Raw genomic sequence first — 18,122 nt, forward strand, 5'->3', positions numbered from 1 at the left:
GCTGTGGTTACCCTTGACGCTGCATCACAGACAGGAGCGCCTTGCGATGGTGTACTCAACGACGAACCTGGGTCCACGGATGGCAAAACGTCATTTTTTCGGATGAATCCAGGTTCTGTTTACAGCATGGTGGTCTCATCCGTGTTTGGCGACGTCGCGGTGAACGCACATTGGAAGCGTGTATTCGTCATCGCCATACTGACGTATCACCCGGCGTGATGGTATGGGGTGCCATTGGTTACACGTCTCGGTCACCTCTTGCTCGCATTGACGGCACTTTGAACAGTGGACGTTACATTTCAGATGTGTTACGACCCGTGGCTCCACCCTCCATTCGATCTCTGCGAAACCCTACATTTCAGCAGGACAATGCACGACCGCATGTTGCAGGTCCTGTACAGGTCTTTCTGGATACAGAAAATGTTCGACTGCTGCCCTGGCCAGCACATTCTCCAGATCTCTCACCAATTGAAAACGTCTGGTCAATGGTAGCCGAGCAACTGGCTCGTCGCAACACGCCAGTCACTACTCTTGATGAACTGTGGTATCGTGTTGAAGCTGCATGGGCAGTTGTACCTGTACACGCCATTCGAGCTCTGTTTGACTCAGTGCCCAGGCGTATTACGGCCAGAGTTGGTTGTTCTGGGTACTGATTTCTCAAGATCTATGCACCCAAATTGCGTGAAAGTGTAATCACATGTGAATTCGAGTAGAATATATTCGTCCAATGAATACCAGTTTATCATCTGCATTTCTTCGTGGTGTAGCAATTTTAATGGCCAGTAGTGTATGACGCGGCCTAACAACGCAGAAGATTTAAACTCCACGAGGATCAGTCTCCCCTGTTCACCACAGTCACCAGATCTCAGTATTATTGAGCCGATGTGGTCTGTTTTACAGAGAAGGGCGAGTACTGAGACGATATGCTCAGAGTAGGTTGTGTCATCACTATTCATCTCCATCATCTGAACTTTCATCTATTTTTCAGAAAGACTGATGGAAAATTGCTTTCAAAACGATACAGGACCTGTATTTATCCATTACGAGACGACTGAAGGCTGTTTTGAATACCTAAGATTTTCCTATACTGTTTTTTGCATTGCAACGCGATGTGTTTTTGATATTTCGATATTTTACTCCACCCCTGCTTTCTCACCAAATGACAAGAACGAGGCAGAAGAGAAATTATAATCGTATTCACAGGAATACCGAAAGCCTTTCGCGAATGGAACAAGGAAGCGAGGAGATGGTGGTGTGGGTGGGGGGTGCGGGGGGGGGGGGATGTGTTAGTGCTACAGAAAGTACACTCCACCACAAATCTGAGAGTGGCTTTGGGAGTGTAAGATGCAGACGCAGAATAGGAATAAGAGTGCTATGTAATGTACAGTGCTACTAAAATGTAGATTTTCACGGCCGGAAATACCATGTCCATTATAATTATCCGGGCTGTTATGCCGTGGTCGGTTGATGAATTCTGTGTCAGTTACCAACGTTTCGTCTCCGACTGCGGGAGACATCTTCAAGGGGGTCCGTAGGTCGATGGAAGGTCCAACACACCCACTGGCTCGCTACTGACTGCCGCTAAATTCCGTGTCTGCGCGCTCCCGCACCGCGGCGTGACGTCACGTGTTTTGAAAACGTCAGTGCAATTGGCCGCTGTCCGTCGCCGTCGATCGCCATGGCCATCACCCAGTAGTGGACGGGTGTACACATCTTCTTCAACACCGGCATCCATATACCGTTTAATTTCACGCCCTCCTCCTTTCGGTTGAAATTATTTGGATGTTTAGAGATTTCGATTGCCTCACTGTAGAGCCTTTCGTAATATCCTCTCGTGGCCGCTAGTACTTGCGTCTCCTCGAAACGAATATTGTGGTTCCCTGGCTGAAAAGCATGCTCCGCAACAGCTGATCGTTCCGTTTCTCCTCTTCTACAATTTCCCTTGTGCTCTTTCAAACGTTTATAAAAAGTTCTTTTAGTGGTACCCACATAAACATCACCACAGCTGCATGGGATCCTATGCACTCCAGCTTTTTCCAATGGTTTGCGAGCGTCCTTGGCAGGCTTAAGGTATTCCTGTATCTTCCTGGTGGTAATATTCCGCTTCGTCAAGATCCTCCCTATTCTTTCCGTTACATTTTTAACAAACGGCAGGAAAACCTTAGATTTTGCAGTAACCTGTACGTCAGTATGACTTCTGCGTGGCTGCCTCAACGCACGTTTTATTTCGGCGGACGAATATCCGTTCTTCATTAGTGCATTGTGGAGACGTTCCATCTCAGCGTCGAGCAACTCAGGTTCACAAATATTTCTAGCTCTGTCCGCTAACGTCTTGATAACACCCTGCTTCTGTTGTGGGTGGTGGTTCGAATCCCGGTGCAAATAACGGTCCGTGTGCGTGGGTTTGCGGTATACTGAGTGGCCCGAACCACTACCCACAACAGAAGCGGGGTGTTATCAAGAAGTTAGCAGACAAAGCTAGAAATATTTGTGTTCCTGAGTTGCTCGACGTTGAGATGGAACATCAGCGAGCCTGTGGGTATGTTGGACCTTCCATCGAGATACAGACCCCCTTGAAGATGTCTCCCGCAGTTGGGACGAAACTTTGGGAATTGACACAGAATTCATCAACCGACCACGGCATAACAGCCCGGATAATTATAATGGAGCCGGACGCTGTGGCCGAGCGGTTCTAGGCGCTTCAGTCCGGAACCGCGAGACTGCTGCGGTCGCAGCTTCGAATCCTGCCTCGGGCATGGATGTGTGTGATGTCCTTAGGTTAGTTAGGTTTAAGTAGTTCTAAGTTCTAGGGGACTGATGACCTCAGATGTCAAGTCCCATAGTGCTCAGAGCCATTTGAACCAATTATAAAGGACAATGTACAGTGCCTTGTGAAGTTGCACGATAATGTAGTAACAATCTGTCATCATCAATATGTGCAAGTAAAGGACGTCGTGAACGCACCTGAGTCCCTGGAATCACCAATGATGGTGGTGACAGGAGCTGACCGCATCGCTGGCTTCCTCGTAGGTGACCTCGGAGGCGTCTGAGTCTTTAACGGAGTTGCCGGCCTGGCCTTCTTTTCGTCAAACAGCCCGGACAGCTTCTGGACGCTGGCAAGGTCCTCACTGTCGAAGTCCTGCGCCTCCAGGGCAAGGAACTCCGCCAGGGACACCTTGTCCTTCTCCTTCTGACGCCGGTCACCAACACTCGGTCTAGAAGTCACTGCTGCCTCTGTCACTGCAGGAGAGGCCAAATTGCCAGAGGCTTCTCCAACTGTTTGTTCCCAAGCTACTGAGGTGGGTGTTTCTCTTCTGGGCTCCTGTTTCTTGCTTAAATCTTGAGAACTCTCCGTCTTTGATCCGAAACTGTTGGCATTCACCTCGACCCTCTCCATTTTGCCAGTTCTGTACATTGCCCTCTCAGTACTGTACACAGATGTGTAAGAGGTATCGTCTATAGCAGTTCGTGGTATGATAACAACGTTCTTGACTGGCCCTACATTCCTTACTAAATCTTTGACTGGTACATCTGCGACCTCTTCCAACTGGGCCCTTTTTTTGTTAGTCGGATGTACCACTTTGGAAGTCTTTGGACGTGTGCTTGTTATGGACTCTTCCTTGGCTCCAATAGCTGAAATATATCTACTTGATATATGGGGTTTCTTAGTTTCTAGGATACGGGGTTCAGGTTCTGGCGTCGCAACCTCTTCTCTCAGTTCCACAATGGGTTTCTCGTGCATGTCCTGTGAAGGTGCCAATATGTCATCTGGTGACTGCACAACTCTTACTCCGGCCCCCTCACCGACACTGATGCTGGAAATGGAATACCTGTTCACTTGCTCAGGAGTCACACCTGCCGAGGCTGTGCACTTCTGCTGACCTGCACCTATCACACTCATTTTTTGATCTTCCACAGCTGGATCATGATCAGCAGAGGAAACGACAGTCGGGCAGCTGGTGAGTGTTTGCGTATCGAGGGCTGCCATTTCCTGCAGTGGCTTGCCAATAGTGGGAGGGTTGTGAGAAGAAAGGTCCTCGAGACTACCACGGACTGCAGGGGTGGAATGCAGAGGTAAGAGAGGAGGAGCCCTCTGGACATGTGCCCGATGGTGCTTCTTGCGTGGTGCCAGAGGTTGTGGAGGCTTGATGACTCCGGAAAGCACCAACTCCTGGTAGGACGGTGGAGGTGTCGGGGACTGGAACCTCCAGCTGGACAGTGCTGGAAGGTCGCTGTCACTCTGCTGGTGGGCTGAAGGAGCACACTCGTCCGGAGTCCCCAGGTCATCCCGTTGGCTGCAGTCGAACAGTGCGACAGCAGACGGCGGCAGCTTGGACAGTTTACGTGTGGCACCTGTGTAACATCAGCAGGCTGTTAATGGTATACACTGTATTTTAGATAAAAATTGCAGGCAAGTGGTATATTTTGTGATCTGTCAAAGGCATTTGACTGTGTAAATCACAATATCCTTTTAAGTAAATTAGAATATTATAGTGTAACAGGAAATGCTGCAAAATGGTTCAAATCTTATATCTCTGGCAGGAAACAAAGGGTGTTATTAGGAAAGAGACCTGTATCAAGCTATCAGGCATCATCCAACTGGGAACTAATTACATCTGGGGTCCCACAAGGCTCCATTTTAGGGCCCTTACTTTTTCTTGTGTGGATCAATGACCTTTCATCAGTAACATTACCAGATGCCAAGTTCGTTTTGTTTGCCGATGATACAAATATTGCAATAAACAGCAAATCAAGTGTTGTCTTAGAAAGATCAGCTAATAAAATATTTGTTGACATTAATCAATGGTTCCTAGCCAGTTCCTTCTCACTAAACTTTGAAAAAACACTCTACACGCAGTTCAGAACTTGTAAGGGGTGTCCCACGAGTATGTGCCTAACATATGATGACAAGTAGATAGAAGAAATGGACAGTGTTAAATTCATGGGATTACAGCTTGATAATAAATTCAACTGGGAAAAACACACCACAGAAATGGTGAAGCGTCTTAACAAATCTCTATTTGCAATGCGAATTGTATCAGACATAGGGGATATAAAAACGAAAAACCTGGCATACTGTGCGTACTTTCACTCCATATGTCATATGGGATTATTTTTTGGGATAATTCATCAAGCCAAGCTAAAGTTTTCCGGGCTCAAAAACGTGCACTAAGTGTTATATGTGGTGTGAACTCAAGAACATCCTGCAGAAGCCTGTTTAGGGAACTAGGGATACTAACTACTGCTTCCTAATATATTTATTCATTAACGAAATTTGTCATTAAAAATATATCACTGTTTCAAACCAACAGCTCACTTCATGGATTCAATACTAGAAATAAGAATAATCTTCACAAGGATTTAAAGTCACTTAGTCTTGTACAAAAAGGTGCGCATTATTCAGGAACACATATTTACAATAACTTACCGGCAGCCATAAAAAACATAACAACCAATGAAATTCAGTTTAGGGGAAGCCTAACTCCTTCTATTGATGAATTCCTCAGTAGAACCAACTGCTTTGTGTGTGTGTATATATAAGTACAATATAACTTCTGCACAATTTCAGTGTAGTAATGTGTTCAATGTAAATAAGTGTGTATGCGTGTGTGTGTGTGTGTGTGTGTGTGTGTGTGTGTGTGTGTGTAAATAAAATCTAACTTCTGCACCATTTCAGTGCAGTAATGTGTTCATTGTAAATAAGTATGGCTCAAATGGCTCTGAGGCCTATGGGACTTAACATCTGCGGTCATCAGTCCCCCAGAACTTAGAACTACTTAAACCTAACTAACCTAAGGACATCACACACATCCATTCCCGAGGCAGGATTCGAACCTGCGACCGTTGCGGTCGCGCGGTTCCAGACTGAAACGCCTAGAACCACTCGGCCACTTCGGCCGGCGTAAATAAGTATTATAGTAGTTGTATTACATGTCTATTACCTTATAAATAAATAAAAAACCTTTTTATTTTAAATTCAGTGCATTAATGTTTGTAAAATGAATGATTCATATATTGTTCATTAAAGAATGACGATCATTCCACTTGGGATCTGTGGAATGGTACATTAGCTTATTAGTTTGAGTTGTAAATATTTGTCACGTATTGTTGTTTTTCTGATATGTTCTACACCCTGCAGGACCTCCTCACTACGGATCAATTGGAATGAAGTAAACCTAATCTAAAAAGAAAAAACTAATTTGGTGTAACTCGTGCTGAGTTTTGCAAGCTGAGAAGAAGTCAAGGGCTTACATTATTTTAGTGCAACACACTGAAATGACTTCACATTTTGAAACTGCACTATACAGCTGATTATTGGACAATGTAAAACATTAATTTTAAGAGTTCCTGTGAAGGTACCTCCAGTGGGACAGAGAGAGTTGTCCATCAGAAAAATTCCTTAACTGGTCTACTACTGTACATTACCTACAAGTCATTCAATATGTTGTGGTACGTTGATAAAACCCTGTGCACACATGTGTCTCAAATCACTGTGTTTTAACATCAAATATTTCTAGAGGCTGTTATTGGTCCTAGAGTTATATTTATAAGGAACGTTCATGAATATAGAAGGTTTTAAAAGAAAAGTATCCCATGCTTTGACAGATGTTAGTACGGATAAAAACGAAAAAATTCCAGTAAACATGTTCTCTGAAATGTATGCCTTAAGAGATATGAGTGCTTGATCATTTTCGCTGTCTTCCACTGCAAGCTCCTTGCTAATTACGAACGATCTACAGAATGCAGTAAACGAGTGACGACACATTCTTGTTGAATCATCCATGGTTATACAGGACGCTTCACGAAGATATGCAAATACTTTAATACGTTATTCTACAAGTAAACCTGGAAATGAAGTCCCATGCTTCTTTACAGAGCGTAGGGGAACGATGAGGGAGACCCGCACCGCCTTACTAGGCAAGGTCCTAATGGAGGTGGTTTGCCGTTGCCTTCCTCCGACCGTAATGGGGATGAATGATGATGATGAAGACGACACAACAACACCCAGTCATCTCGAGGCAGGAAAAATTCCTGACCCCGCCGGGAATCGAACCCGGGACCCCGTGCTCGGGAAGCGAGAACGCTACCGCGAGACCACGACCTAAGAAAAATTTTCATATAAACATAGGTCCAGAAGTATTTAGCTACGGCTAATAAAAGATTTTGCCTGAAATTTAGCAACTTCGCTAACATGAAGCCATCGCAAAACTGTACAAGGTTAAAGTAAAGCACGATTTCCATTTATTTTATTTTTACTGGTCTGATGAAGCTAATAAAACATGTCCCAGATATGTATCTGCAGTAGTTTTCCGGAACATCCAGAGAAACAAAGAAGTAATTTCGTAATATTTTTGATTTATTAACTACTTGGCCCAATTTGTTTTTTAAATTCCAGACAACTGCACAAAGTTTTCAATAGAAGTTGTAGAGGAATAAGTTTGGAATAATGATAGTTATAACGTTAACTGAAACTGTATGAATGTGTCAGATAATTAAGAACAACCCTGTAAAACAACAACAAGCGCAACAAACGCAAGGATGGCTGGCGTAGTGTTTAGTGTATCTGGGATTGTAGAACAGTTAAGATCCTTAGACGTCAGAAAGGCATCTGCCCCAGACGGTATCCCCGTAAGATTTTATGTTGACTATGCTACAAATATAGCACCATTATTATCCGTCATCTATCAGAGATCATTGGAATGGCGGAAAGTTCCACGGGACTGGAAGAAGCCCCAGGTCATAGCAATCTATAAAAAGGGTAGAAAATGGGATGTACATAATTACCCGCCAATTTCACTGACATCGATTTGTTGTAGAATCATGGGACATATTTTGTGTTCATACATACCGACCTTTCTAGACTCTGAGAAGCTCATCTGCAGAAACCAGCACGGTTTTAGGAAACAGCGGTCATGCGAGACACAGCTGGCCCTCTTTGTGCATGATATACAACTGGCTCTAGATACCGGCTCCCAGGTTGCTGGCAAATTCCTCGATTTTCGAAACGCGTTCGACTCAGTTCCGCACTGTCGCTTGCTACAAAAAGTGCGCGTTTACGGCCTATCCGATGACATATGCGGTTGGATAGAAAGTTTTCTAACAGACAGGGTGCAGTATGTCGTCCTGAACGGCGTCACTTCAACAGAAATAAGCGTAACTTTAGGTTGGCCCAGGGCAGCCTAATAGGTCCGCAGCTTTTTACGATTTACACACACGAACTGGTTTGATGTTATTGACCTTATAACGTAGAAAGGTCATTCATTCTCAATGGAGAGAAGTCTTCCGAAGTAAGAGTGATTTCAGGTGTGCCGCAGGGGAGTGTCATAGGACCGTTGCTATTCACAATATACATAAATGACCTGGTGGATGACATCGGAAGTTCACTGAGGCTTTTTGCAGATGATGCTGTGGTGTATCGAGAGGTTGTAACACTGGAAAATTGTACTGAAATGCAGGAGGATCTGCAGCGAATTGACGCATGGTGCAGGGAATGGCAATTGAATCTCAATGTAGACAAGTGTAATGTGCTGCGAATACACAGAAAGATAGATCCTTTATTATTTAGCTACAAAATAGCAGGTCAGCAACTGGAAGCAGTTAATACCATAAATTATCTGGAAGTACGCATTAGGAGTGATTTAAAATGGAATGATCATATAATGTTGATCGTGGGTAAAGCAGATGCCAGACCGAGATTCATTGGAAGAATCCTAAGGAAATGCAATCCGAAAACAAAGGAAATAGGTTACAGTACGCTTGTTCGCCCGCTGCTTGAATACTGCTCAGCAGTGTGGGATCCGTACCAGATAGGGTTGATAGAAGATATAGAGAAGATCCAACGGAGAGCAGCGCGCTTCGTTACAGGATCATTTAGTAACAGCGAAAGCGTTACGGAGATGATAGATAAACTCCAGTGGAAGACTCTGCAGGAGAGACGCTCAGTAGCTCGGTACGGGCTTTTGTCAAAGTTTCGAGAACATACCTTCACCGAAGAATCAAGCAGTATATTGATCCCTCCTACGTATATCTCGCGAAGAGACCATGAGGATAAAATCAGAGAGATTAGAGCCCACACAGAGGCATACCGACAATCCTTCTTTCCACGAACAATACGAGACTGGAATAGAAGGGAGAACCGATAGAGGTACTCAAGGTACCCTCCGCCACACACCGTCAGGTGGCTTGCGGAGTATGGATGTAGATGCAGATGTATATGTAGACAGCGGCATTAGACTGTTTGCCGATGATGCTGTAGTCTACAGGAAAGTAGTATCACACGAAAGTTGTGAACAAATCAATGAGGATTTGCAGAAAATAAATGAGTGGTGTAATGACTGGCAGCTATCTCTCAATACTAGTAAGTGTAACCTACTGCGTATAACAAGGCGAAAATCCCCATTAATGTACAAGTACAAAATAAATACCCAGTCTTTGGAAGCGGTAACGCTCGCATCTCGTGGTCGTGCGGTTGCGTTCTCGCTTCCCACGCCCGGGTTCCCGGGTTCGATTCCCGGCGGGGTCAGGGATTTTCTCTGCCTCGTGATGGCTGGGTGTTGTGTGCTGTCCTTAGGTTAGTTAGGTTTAAGTAGTTATAAGTTCTAGAGGACTTATGACCACAGCAGTTGAGTCCCATAGTGCTCAGAGCCATTTGAACCATTTTTTTTGAAGCGGTAACATCCGTCAAGTATGTGGGTGTGACTATTCGAAATGATCTCAAATGGAATGATCAGATGACACAAGTAACGGGTAAGTTGAACTCTAGATTGCGGTTTATTGGTAGAATGCTGAAGGGATGCAGTAATTCAACAAAGGAAATAGCTTACAATACGTTAGTTCGTCCAGTCTTAGAGTATTGTTCGTCTGTATGGGACGCTTACCAGTTGGGTCTGACTCGAGAGATTGAGAAGGTCCAAAGAAGGGCGGCAAGATTCGTGACTGGTACATTTAGCCATCGCGAGAGCGTTACGAATCTCATAGAAAGTTTGAAGTAGGACACACTTACAGATAGACGACGCGCTAAACAGAAGGGGCAGCTCACTAAATTCCGAACTCCGATCTTCACCGAGGATATAGAGCATACATTATTACGACCAACTTTGAAATCGCACAGTGATCACCATTCAAAGATACGGGAAATAGGAGCTCGTACTGAGGCGTTCAGACAGTCGTTTTTCCCTCGCGCGATCCGCGAGTGGAACAGAGTGGGGGAAATATGACTTTGGCGCCAATTGTGCCCTCCGCCACACACCGCTTAGTGGCTAGCGGAGTATATACAGGGTGTTTCAAAAATGAACGGTATATTTGAAACGGCAATAAAAACTAAACGAGCAGCGATAGAAATACACCATTTGTTGCAATATGCTTGGGACAACAGTACATTTTCAGGCGGACAAACTTTCGAAATGACGGTAGTTACAATTTTCAACAACAGATGGCGCTGCAAGTGATGTGAAAGATATAGAAGACATCGCAGTCTGTGGGTGCGCCATTCTGTACGTCATCTTTCTGCTGTAAGCGTGTGCTGTTCACAACGTGCAAGTGTGTTGTGGACAACATGGTTTATTCCTTAGAACAGAGGATTTTTCTGGTGTTGGAATTCCACCGCCTAGAACACAGTGTTGTGGACAACATGGTTTATTCCTTAGAACAGAGGATTTTTCTGGTGTTGGAATTCCACCGCCTAGAACACAGTGTTGTGTTTTCAACAGAGGTTTAATGTAACCAAAGGACCGAAAAGCGATACAATAACGGATCTGTTTGAAAAATTTCAACGGACTGGGAACGTGACGGACGAACGTGCTGGAAAGGTAGGGCGACCGCGTACGGCAACCACAGAGGGCAACGCGCAGCTAGTGCAGCAGGTGATCCGACAGCGGCCTCGGGTTTCTATTCGCCGTGTTGCAGCTGCGGTCCAAATGACGCCAACGTCCACGTATCGTCTCATGCGCCAGAGTTTACACCTCTATCCGTACAAAATTCAAACGCGGCAACCCCTCAGCGCCACTACCATTGCTGCACGAGAGACATTCGCTAACGATATAGTGCACAGGATTGATGACGGCGATATGCATGTGGGCAGCGTTTGGTTTACTGACGAAGCTTATTTTTACCTGGACGGCTTCGTCAATAAACAGAACTGGCGCATATGGGGAACCGAAAGCCCCATGTTGCAGTCCCATCGTCCCTGCATCCTCAAAAACTAGTCGTCTGGGCCGCCATTTCTTCCAAAGGAATCATTGGCCCATTTTTCAGATCCGAAACGATTACTGCATCACGCTATCTGGACATTCTTCGTGAATTTGTGGCGGTACAAACTGCCTTAGACGACACTGCGAACACCTCGTGGTTTATGCAAGATGGTGCCCGGCCACATCGCACGGCCGACGTCTTTAATTTCCTGAATGAATATTTCGATGATCGTGTGATTGCTTTGGGCTATCCGAAACATACAGGAGGCGGCGTGGATTGGCCTCCCTATTGGCCAGACATGAACCCCTGTGACTTCTTCCTGTAGGGACACTTGAAAGACCAGGTGTACCGCCAGAATCCAGAAACAATTGAACAGCTGAAACAGTACATCTCATCTGTATGTGAAGCCATTCCGCCAGACACGTTGTCAAAGGTTTCGGGTAATTTCATTCAGAGACTACGCCATATTATTGCTACGCATGGTGGATATGTGGAAAATATCGTACTATAGAGTTTCCCAGACCGCAGCGCCATCTGTTGTTGACAATTGTAACTACTGTAATTTCGAAAGTTTGTCTGCCTGAAAATGTACTGTTGTCCCAAGCATATTGCAACAAACGGTGTATTTCTATCGCTGCTCGTTTAGTTTTTATTGCCGTTTCAAATATACCGGTCATTTTTGAAACACCCTGTATGTAGATGTATGTAGATGTAGAGCAACGAAATCTGTCCATACACGTGCTGCTAAATGCACTGAAGTCGGTGGAGACATTTTCGAACATTTATTGTGGATGTATTGTGGAATTGTATGCACGCTGTACAACTTCTTGAACACTGGAAGTTAAGAAACAAATTGGGCCAAGTAGTTAATAAATTGAAAATTTTACGACATTACTTCTTTGCCTCTCTGGATGTGCTGGAAAACTACAGCAGATACACGTCTGGGACTTGTTTTATTAGATTCACCAGATCGTTAACAACAAAATAAATGTAAATCGCGTTTCACTTTCACCTCGTACAGTTTTGCGATGGCTTCATATCAGTGAAATAGCTAGATTTCAGGCAAAATCTTTTATTAGCCGTAACTCCGTAACTAAACATTTGCGAACCTATGTATAATGAACTTTTTTCTTTAGTTTTACTTGTAGAATAACGTATTAAAATATTTGCATACCTTCGTGAATCACCCTGTAGCATGCAATAAACATCTTTTGGCGTTGTTACTATAAAACGTATTCATGTTTCTGGGTATGAGCAGTGCATGCATTAGTGGACTATTTTGACATGTCTGTAAAATGCTTTTACGCTGTGGTTTTATCTTTGCACTTACTGGCAAAACGAAAACATCGGAAATCGCAAGCATGAGATGTGGTGCACTCTGACAAACAGAAGCAACCATCTAAGCAAGCAGATTACATTACGAGCTCTGTTGTTTCACAGTATAATGCGAACACATTTGTTTACTGCATTCAGTACGTCGTCAGTAACTGCAAAAAGCTTGAAGTACAGGAAACATGTTTCGCACCAGCGAAGATGAGCAAGTGGCCACAGCTCATATGGTACAGCCGGCCGTTGTGTCCGAGCGGTTCTAGGCGCTTCAGTCGGGAACCGCGCGACCGCTACGGTCGCAGGTTCGAATCCTGCCTCGGGCATGGATGTGTGTGAAGTCCTTAGGTTAGTTAGATTTAAGTAGTTCTAAGTTCTAGGGGACTGATGACCTCAGATGTTAAGTCCCATAGTGGTCAGAGCCATTTGAACCATTCATGAGGTACATGGGCTGTAGGCCCATGTTTACCGAACAGCGTTCTCCTTCTTTCGGTCCATACAACCACCTATCAAAATTTAGAATACTTATATTAACCCTTGTGAATTAAAAAGGAGGTTTCTTGAAAGAATTCTGCACGATATTCTACAGCTAAGAAACACTTACTACAATGGATTTCTATATTCCACCAGTAAGTTGAAGTCTCTCCCCCCCCCCCCCCAAAAAAAAAGATTTTGTAAGTTATTAGTGAATTAAAATAAGCATAATAAGCTAGTTTTTCATTTTTTAATCATGTATAGTGCATATGTACCTGAACTGGGGCGTTTGATCAATACAGGAGTGTAGGTTTTTCAAATAATATAAATAGTATAAACAACTTCACGATTTCTACGTCCAATAATGTTTTATTGAGTAGATTAATATCATAGCTTGCATAATAATGTGCTAAGTGATGCATTGTACGTACAAGGAAAGCAGGGTGAACATTTAATGCCAATGATTCATTTGTCTTGAAACATCTATTCACGTTTTCAAATAATTCATTTGCCACCTTTCAATAAGATATCTGATAATACTTTGCATCCCTGTAGTTGTATCATCAGCAAGGAGGACAAAATTATGTATCTTCTGACAATGCAAGTGGAAGAAAATTTACGTACATCGAAAACGATAGGGGATCCAAAGTAAGTAACTAGTGGTAAAACGTGTCCCATTGCTTGAAATTCTGTGTAGCTCTTCGTATGCGATTCTGATTAATTTCATGGTGAAGGTGAATAACGAACTGCCGTAATAACTTCATCACCGTCGCAGAGTGGACGTAACAGGACGTGTTCTTAAAACGATGGAAAGGTGAAGAGTTTCCAGTTGCAGAAAAGGACTGTTTAATTTATCAAAGCAGACTTGCTTTTCTGCAGTACTCTCTTTAGGATTGCTGGATTATTTTCCATGTTTTACCACCGGAAAAAATTCCAAGAAGTGCAAATCTAGAAGGTGTTGAGAATACACATTCACGTTGTTGTTGTTGTCTTCACTATGAGGACTGGTTTGGTTCAAAATGGATCAAATGGCTCTGAGCACTATGGGACTTAACAGCTATGGTCATCAGTCCCCTAGAACTTAGAACTACTTAAACCTAACTAACCTAAGGACAGCACACAACACCCAGCCATCACAGACTGGTTTGATGCAGTTCTCCACGCAGCTCTATTCTGTGCAAGCCCATTTAACTCTCAATAACTACTGCAACCTACATCCTTCTCAATATAATTACTGTATTCATCTCTTGGTTCAAATGGCTCTGAGCACTACGGGACTTAACATCTATGGTCATCAGTCCCCTAGAACTTAGAACTACTTAAACCTAACCAACCTAAGGACATCACAAACATCCATGCCCGAGGCAGCATTCGAACCTGCGACCGTAGCAGCAGCGCGGTTCCGGACTGAAGCGCCTAGAACCGCTCGGCCACAACGGCCGGCCATCTCTTGGTCTCCCTATACGATTATAACCCGCTCACTTCCCCCCAGTACTACACTGTAGAGTCAAAGAAAGTGGTACACCTGTCTAATATCGTGTAGGGCCCCCGCGAGCACGCGGAAGTACCGCAACACGACGTGTCATGCACTCGACAAATGTCTGAAGTAGTGTTTGAGGGGACTGACACCATGAATCCTGCAGGGCAGTCCATAAATCCGTCAAGGTACGAGGGGATGAAGATATCTTTTGAACAGCACTTTGCAACGCATTCCAGATATGGTCAATAGTGTTCATGTCTGGGGAGTTCGGTGGGCATTGGAACTATTTAAACTCACACGAGTCTTCCTGGAGCCCACTCTGTAGCAATTCTGGAAGCGTGAGGTGTCGCATTGTCCTGCTGGAATTGCCTAAGTTCGTCGGAACGCACAATGGACATGAATGGATGCAGGTGCTCGCCACACCATACAGCAATCTTTTCTAAATCGCTTTGCAACTGATACTGGTCTTCGGGTGACCTTACTAGACAGTAAATTACAGCATCATCTACGAACAACCTAAGAGAACTGCTCAGATTGTCACCCAGGTCATTTATACAAATCAGGAACAGCAGAGGTCCCAGGACACTTCCCTGGGGAGCACCTGATATCACTTCAGTTTTACTCGATGATTTGCCGTCTATTACTACGAACTGTGACCTTCCTGACAGGAAATCACGAATCCAGTCGCACAACTGAGACGATACCCCATAGGCCCGCAGCTTGATTAGAAGTCGCTTGTGAGGAACGGTGTCAAAATCTTTCCGGAAATCTAGAAATACGCAATCAACTTGAGATCCCCTGAAGATAGCGGCTCTGTCAATTCTTCACGGAGCATCATACCGCCAATCTTCTTCCACGTCCACTTCTGTTTCTATACTATTACCTGCAAGTTCATCTCCCTTGTATAGATTCTCTATATACCCCTTCCACCTTTTAGGTTTCCCTTCTTCAGTTAGGACTGGTTTACAATCTGAGCCCTTGATATTCATACAGCTCCTTCTCTCTCCTCAAGAGTTTTCCTGTAGCCAGTATCTGTCTTTCTCGTGGTGAAATATGCTTCTAAATCCTTACATTTGTTCTCTAGCCGTTTCTGCTTAGCCATTTGGCACTTCCTGTCAGCCTCACTTTTTTAAAATCTTTGTATTTCCTTTCGGTTGCTTCATTTGCTACATTTTTATATTTTCTCTTTTCATCAATTCAGTATCTCTTGTGTTTTTCAAGTATTTCTACTAGGCCTTGTCTTTTTACTTATTTTATCCTCTGCTGCCTTTACTGTTATATCCCTCGAAGCTATCCATTCATCTTCTCCTTGATTCCTTACACCTTTTATAATCAATCGCTGCCTAATGCACCCTCCGAAGCTCTCAACAACCACTTATTCTTTCAACTTAGCCGGGTTACAACTCCTTAGCTTCCTGCCTTCTTGCAATTTCTTCAGTTTCAGCCCACACTTCGTAACCAATAAATCGTAGAGTCGCCCTGCGAGAGCATGGGGTTCCTGAAGAGCTCGATAGGTGGGTCACACTGCTCTACCAGAAAACGCAAAGAGCCGGATACAGTCACCTGCCGGACTATCTGTCGACTTCACTATTTCCGTGGGAATCATCAGGGATGTGCTCTCTCACCTACACTCCTGGAAATTGAAATAAGAACACCGTGAATTCATTGTCCCAGGAAGGGGAAACTTTATTGACACATTCCTGGGGTCAGATACATCACATGATCACACTGACAGAACCACAGGCACATAGACACAGGCAACAGAGCATGCACAATTTCGGCACTAGTACAGTGTATATCCACCTTTCGCAGCAATGCAGGCTGCTATTCTCCCATGGAGACGATCGTAGAGATGCTGGATGTAGTCCTGTGGAACGGCTTGCCATGCCATTTCCACCTGGCGCCTCAGTTGGACCAGCGTTCGTGCTGGACGTGCAGACCACGTGAGACGACGCTTCATCCAGTCCCAAACATGCTCAATGGGGGACAGATCCGGAGATCTTGCTGGCCAGGGTAGTTGAGTTACACCTACAAGAGCACGTAGGGTGGCACGGGATACATGCGGACGTGCATTGTCCTGTTGGAACAGCAAGTTCCCTTGCCGGTCTAGGAATGGTAGAACGATGGGTTCGATGACGGTTTGGATGTACCGTGCACTATTCAGTGTCCCCTCGACGATCACCAGTGGTGTACGGCCAGTGTAGGAGATCGCTCCCCACACCATGATGCCGGGTGTTGGCCCTGTGTGCCTCGGTCGTATGCAGTCCTGATTGTGGCGCTCACCTGCACGGCGCCAAACACGCATACGACCATCATTGGCACCAAGGCAGAAGCGACTCTCATCGCTGAAGACGAGACGTCTCCATTCGTCCCTCCATTCACGCCTGTCGCGACACCACTGGAGGCGGGCTGCACGATGTTGGGGCGTGAGCGGAAGACGGCCTAACGGTGTGCGGGACCGTAGCCCAGCTTCATGGAGACGGTTGCGAATGGTCCTCGCCGATACCCCAGGAGCAACAGTGTCCCTAATTTGCTGGGAAGTGGCGGTGCGGTCCCCTACGGCACTGCGTAGGATCCTACGGTCTTGGCGTGCATCCGTGCGTCGCTGTGGTCCGGTCCCAGGTCGACGGGCACGTGCACCTTCCGCCGACCACTGGCGACAACATCGATGTGCTGTGGAGACCTCACGCCCCACGTGTTGAGCAATTCGGCGGTACGTCCACCCGGCCTCCCGCATGCCCACTATACGCCCTCGCTCAAAGTCCGTCAACTGCACATACGGTTCACGTCCACGCTGTCGCGGCATGCTACCAGTGTTAAAGACTGCGATGGAGCTCCGTATGTCACGGCAAACTGGCTGACACTGACGGCGGCTAGCGCCATTCGACGGCCAACACCGCGGTTCCTGGTGTGTCCGCTGTGCCGTGCGTGTGATCATTGCTTGTACAGCCCTCTCGCAGTGTCCGGAGCAAGTATGGTGGGTCTGACACACCGGTGTCAATGTGTTCTTTCTTCCATTTCCAGGAGTGTATTTATCAATGTCATGGATACCGTCACAACAAACCTGAAGGAAACGTGACACTGCACGTTACTGTATGCTGATGATGTGCTACTGGCCAGTGAAGATAAGTATGGTCTACAAGATTGCAATGACCGCCTCGCAGGTGCGGGAAAAAAGTTCAAGGCAATCGTAAAATGCGTTTTAGACAGGTATGTGCCGAGTAAAACTGTGAGGGACAGGAAAAACCCACCGTGGTACAACAACAAAGTTAGGAAACTACTGCGAAAGCAAAGAGAGCTTCACTCCAAGTTTAAACGCAGCCAAAACCTCTCAGACAAACAGAAGCTAAACGATGTCAAAGTTGGCGTAAGGAGGGCTATGCGTGAAGCGTTCAGTGAATTCGAAAGTAAAATACTAGGTACCGACTTGACAGAAAATCCTAGGAAGTTCTGGTCTTACGTTAAATCAGTAAGTGGGTCGAAACAGCATATCCAGACACTCCGGGATGATGAAGGCATTGAAACAGCGGATGACACGCGTAAAGCTGAAATACTAAACACCTCTTTCCAAAGCTGTTTCACAGAGGAAGACCGCACTGCAGTTCCTTCTCTAAATCCTCGCACAAACGAAAAAATGGCTGACATCGAAATA

General features: G+C 45.2%; 1 protein-coding gene across 1 annotated transcript in view; it reads right to left on the reverse strand.

Moving 5' to 3' along the window:
- Nucleotides 1-18,122, reverse strand: part of LOC126109442 (uncharacterized) — a 99,805-nt gene that overhangs the window by 70,205 nt on the left and 11,478 nt on the right. Inside the window, exon 3 of the mRNA XM_049914473.1 lies at nt 2,965-4,353. Coding sequence (XP_049770430.1) covers nt 2,965-4,353 — 1,389 coding nt within the window. The remainder of the gene's footprint in view (nt 1-2,964; nt 4,354-18,122) is intronic.

This window comes from Schistocerca cancellata, chromosome 12 (assembly GCF_023864275.1).
Source record: "Schistocerca cancellata isolate TAMUIC-IGC-003103 chromosome 12, iqSchCanc2.1, whole genome shotgun sequence".
NCBI classification, from domain to species: domain Eukaryota; kingdom Metazoa; phylum Arthropoda; class Insecta; order Orthoptera; family Acrididae; genus Schistocerca; species Schistocerca cancellata.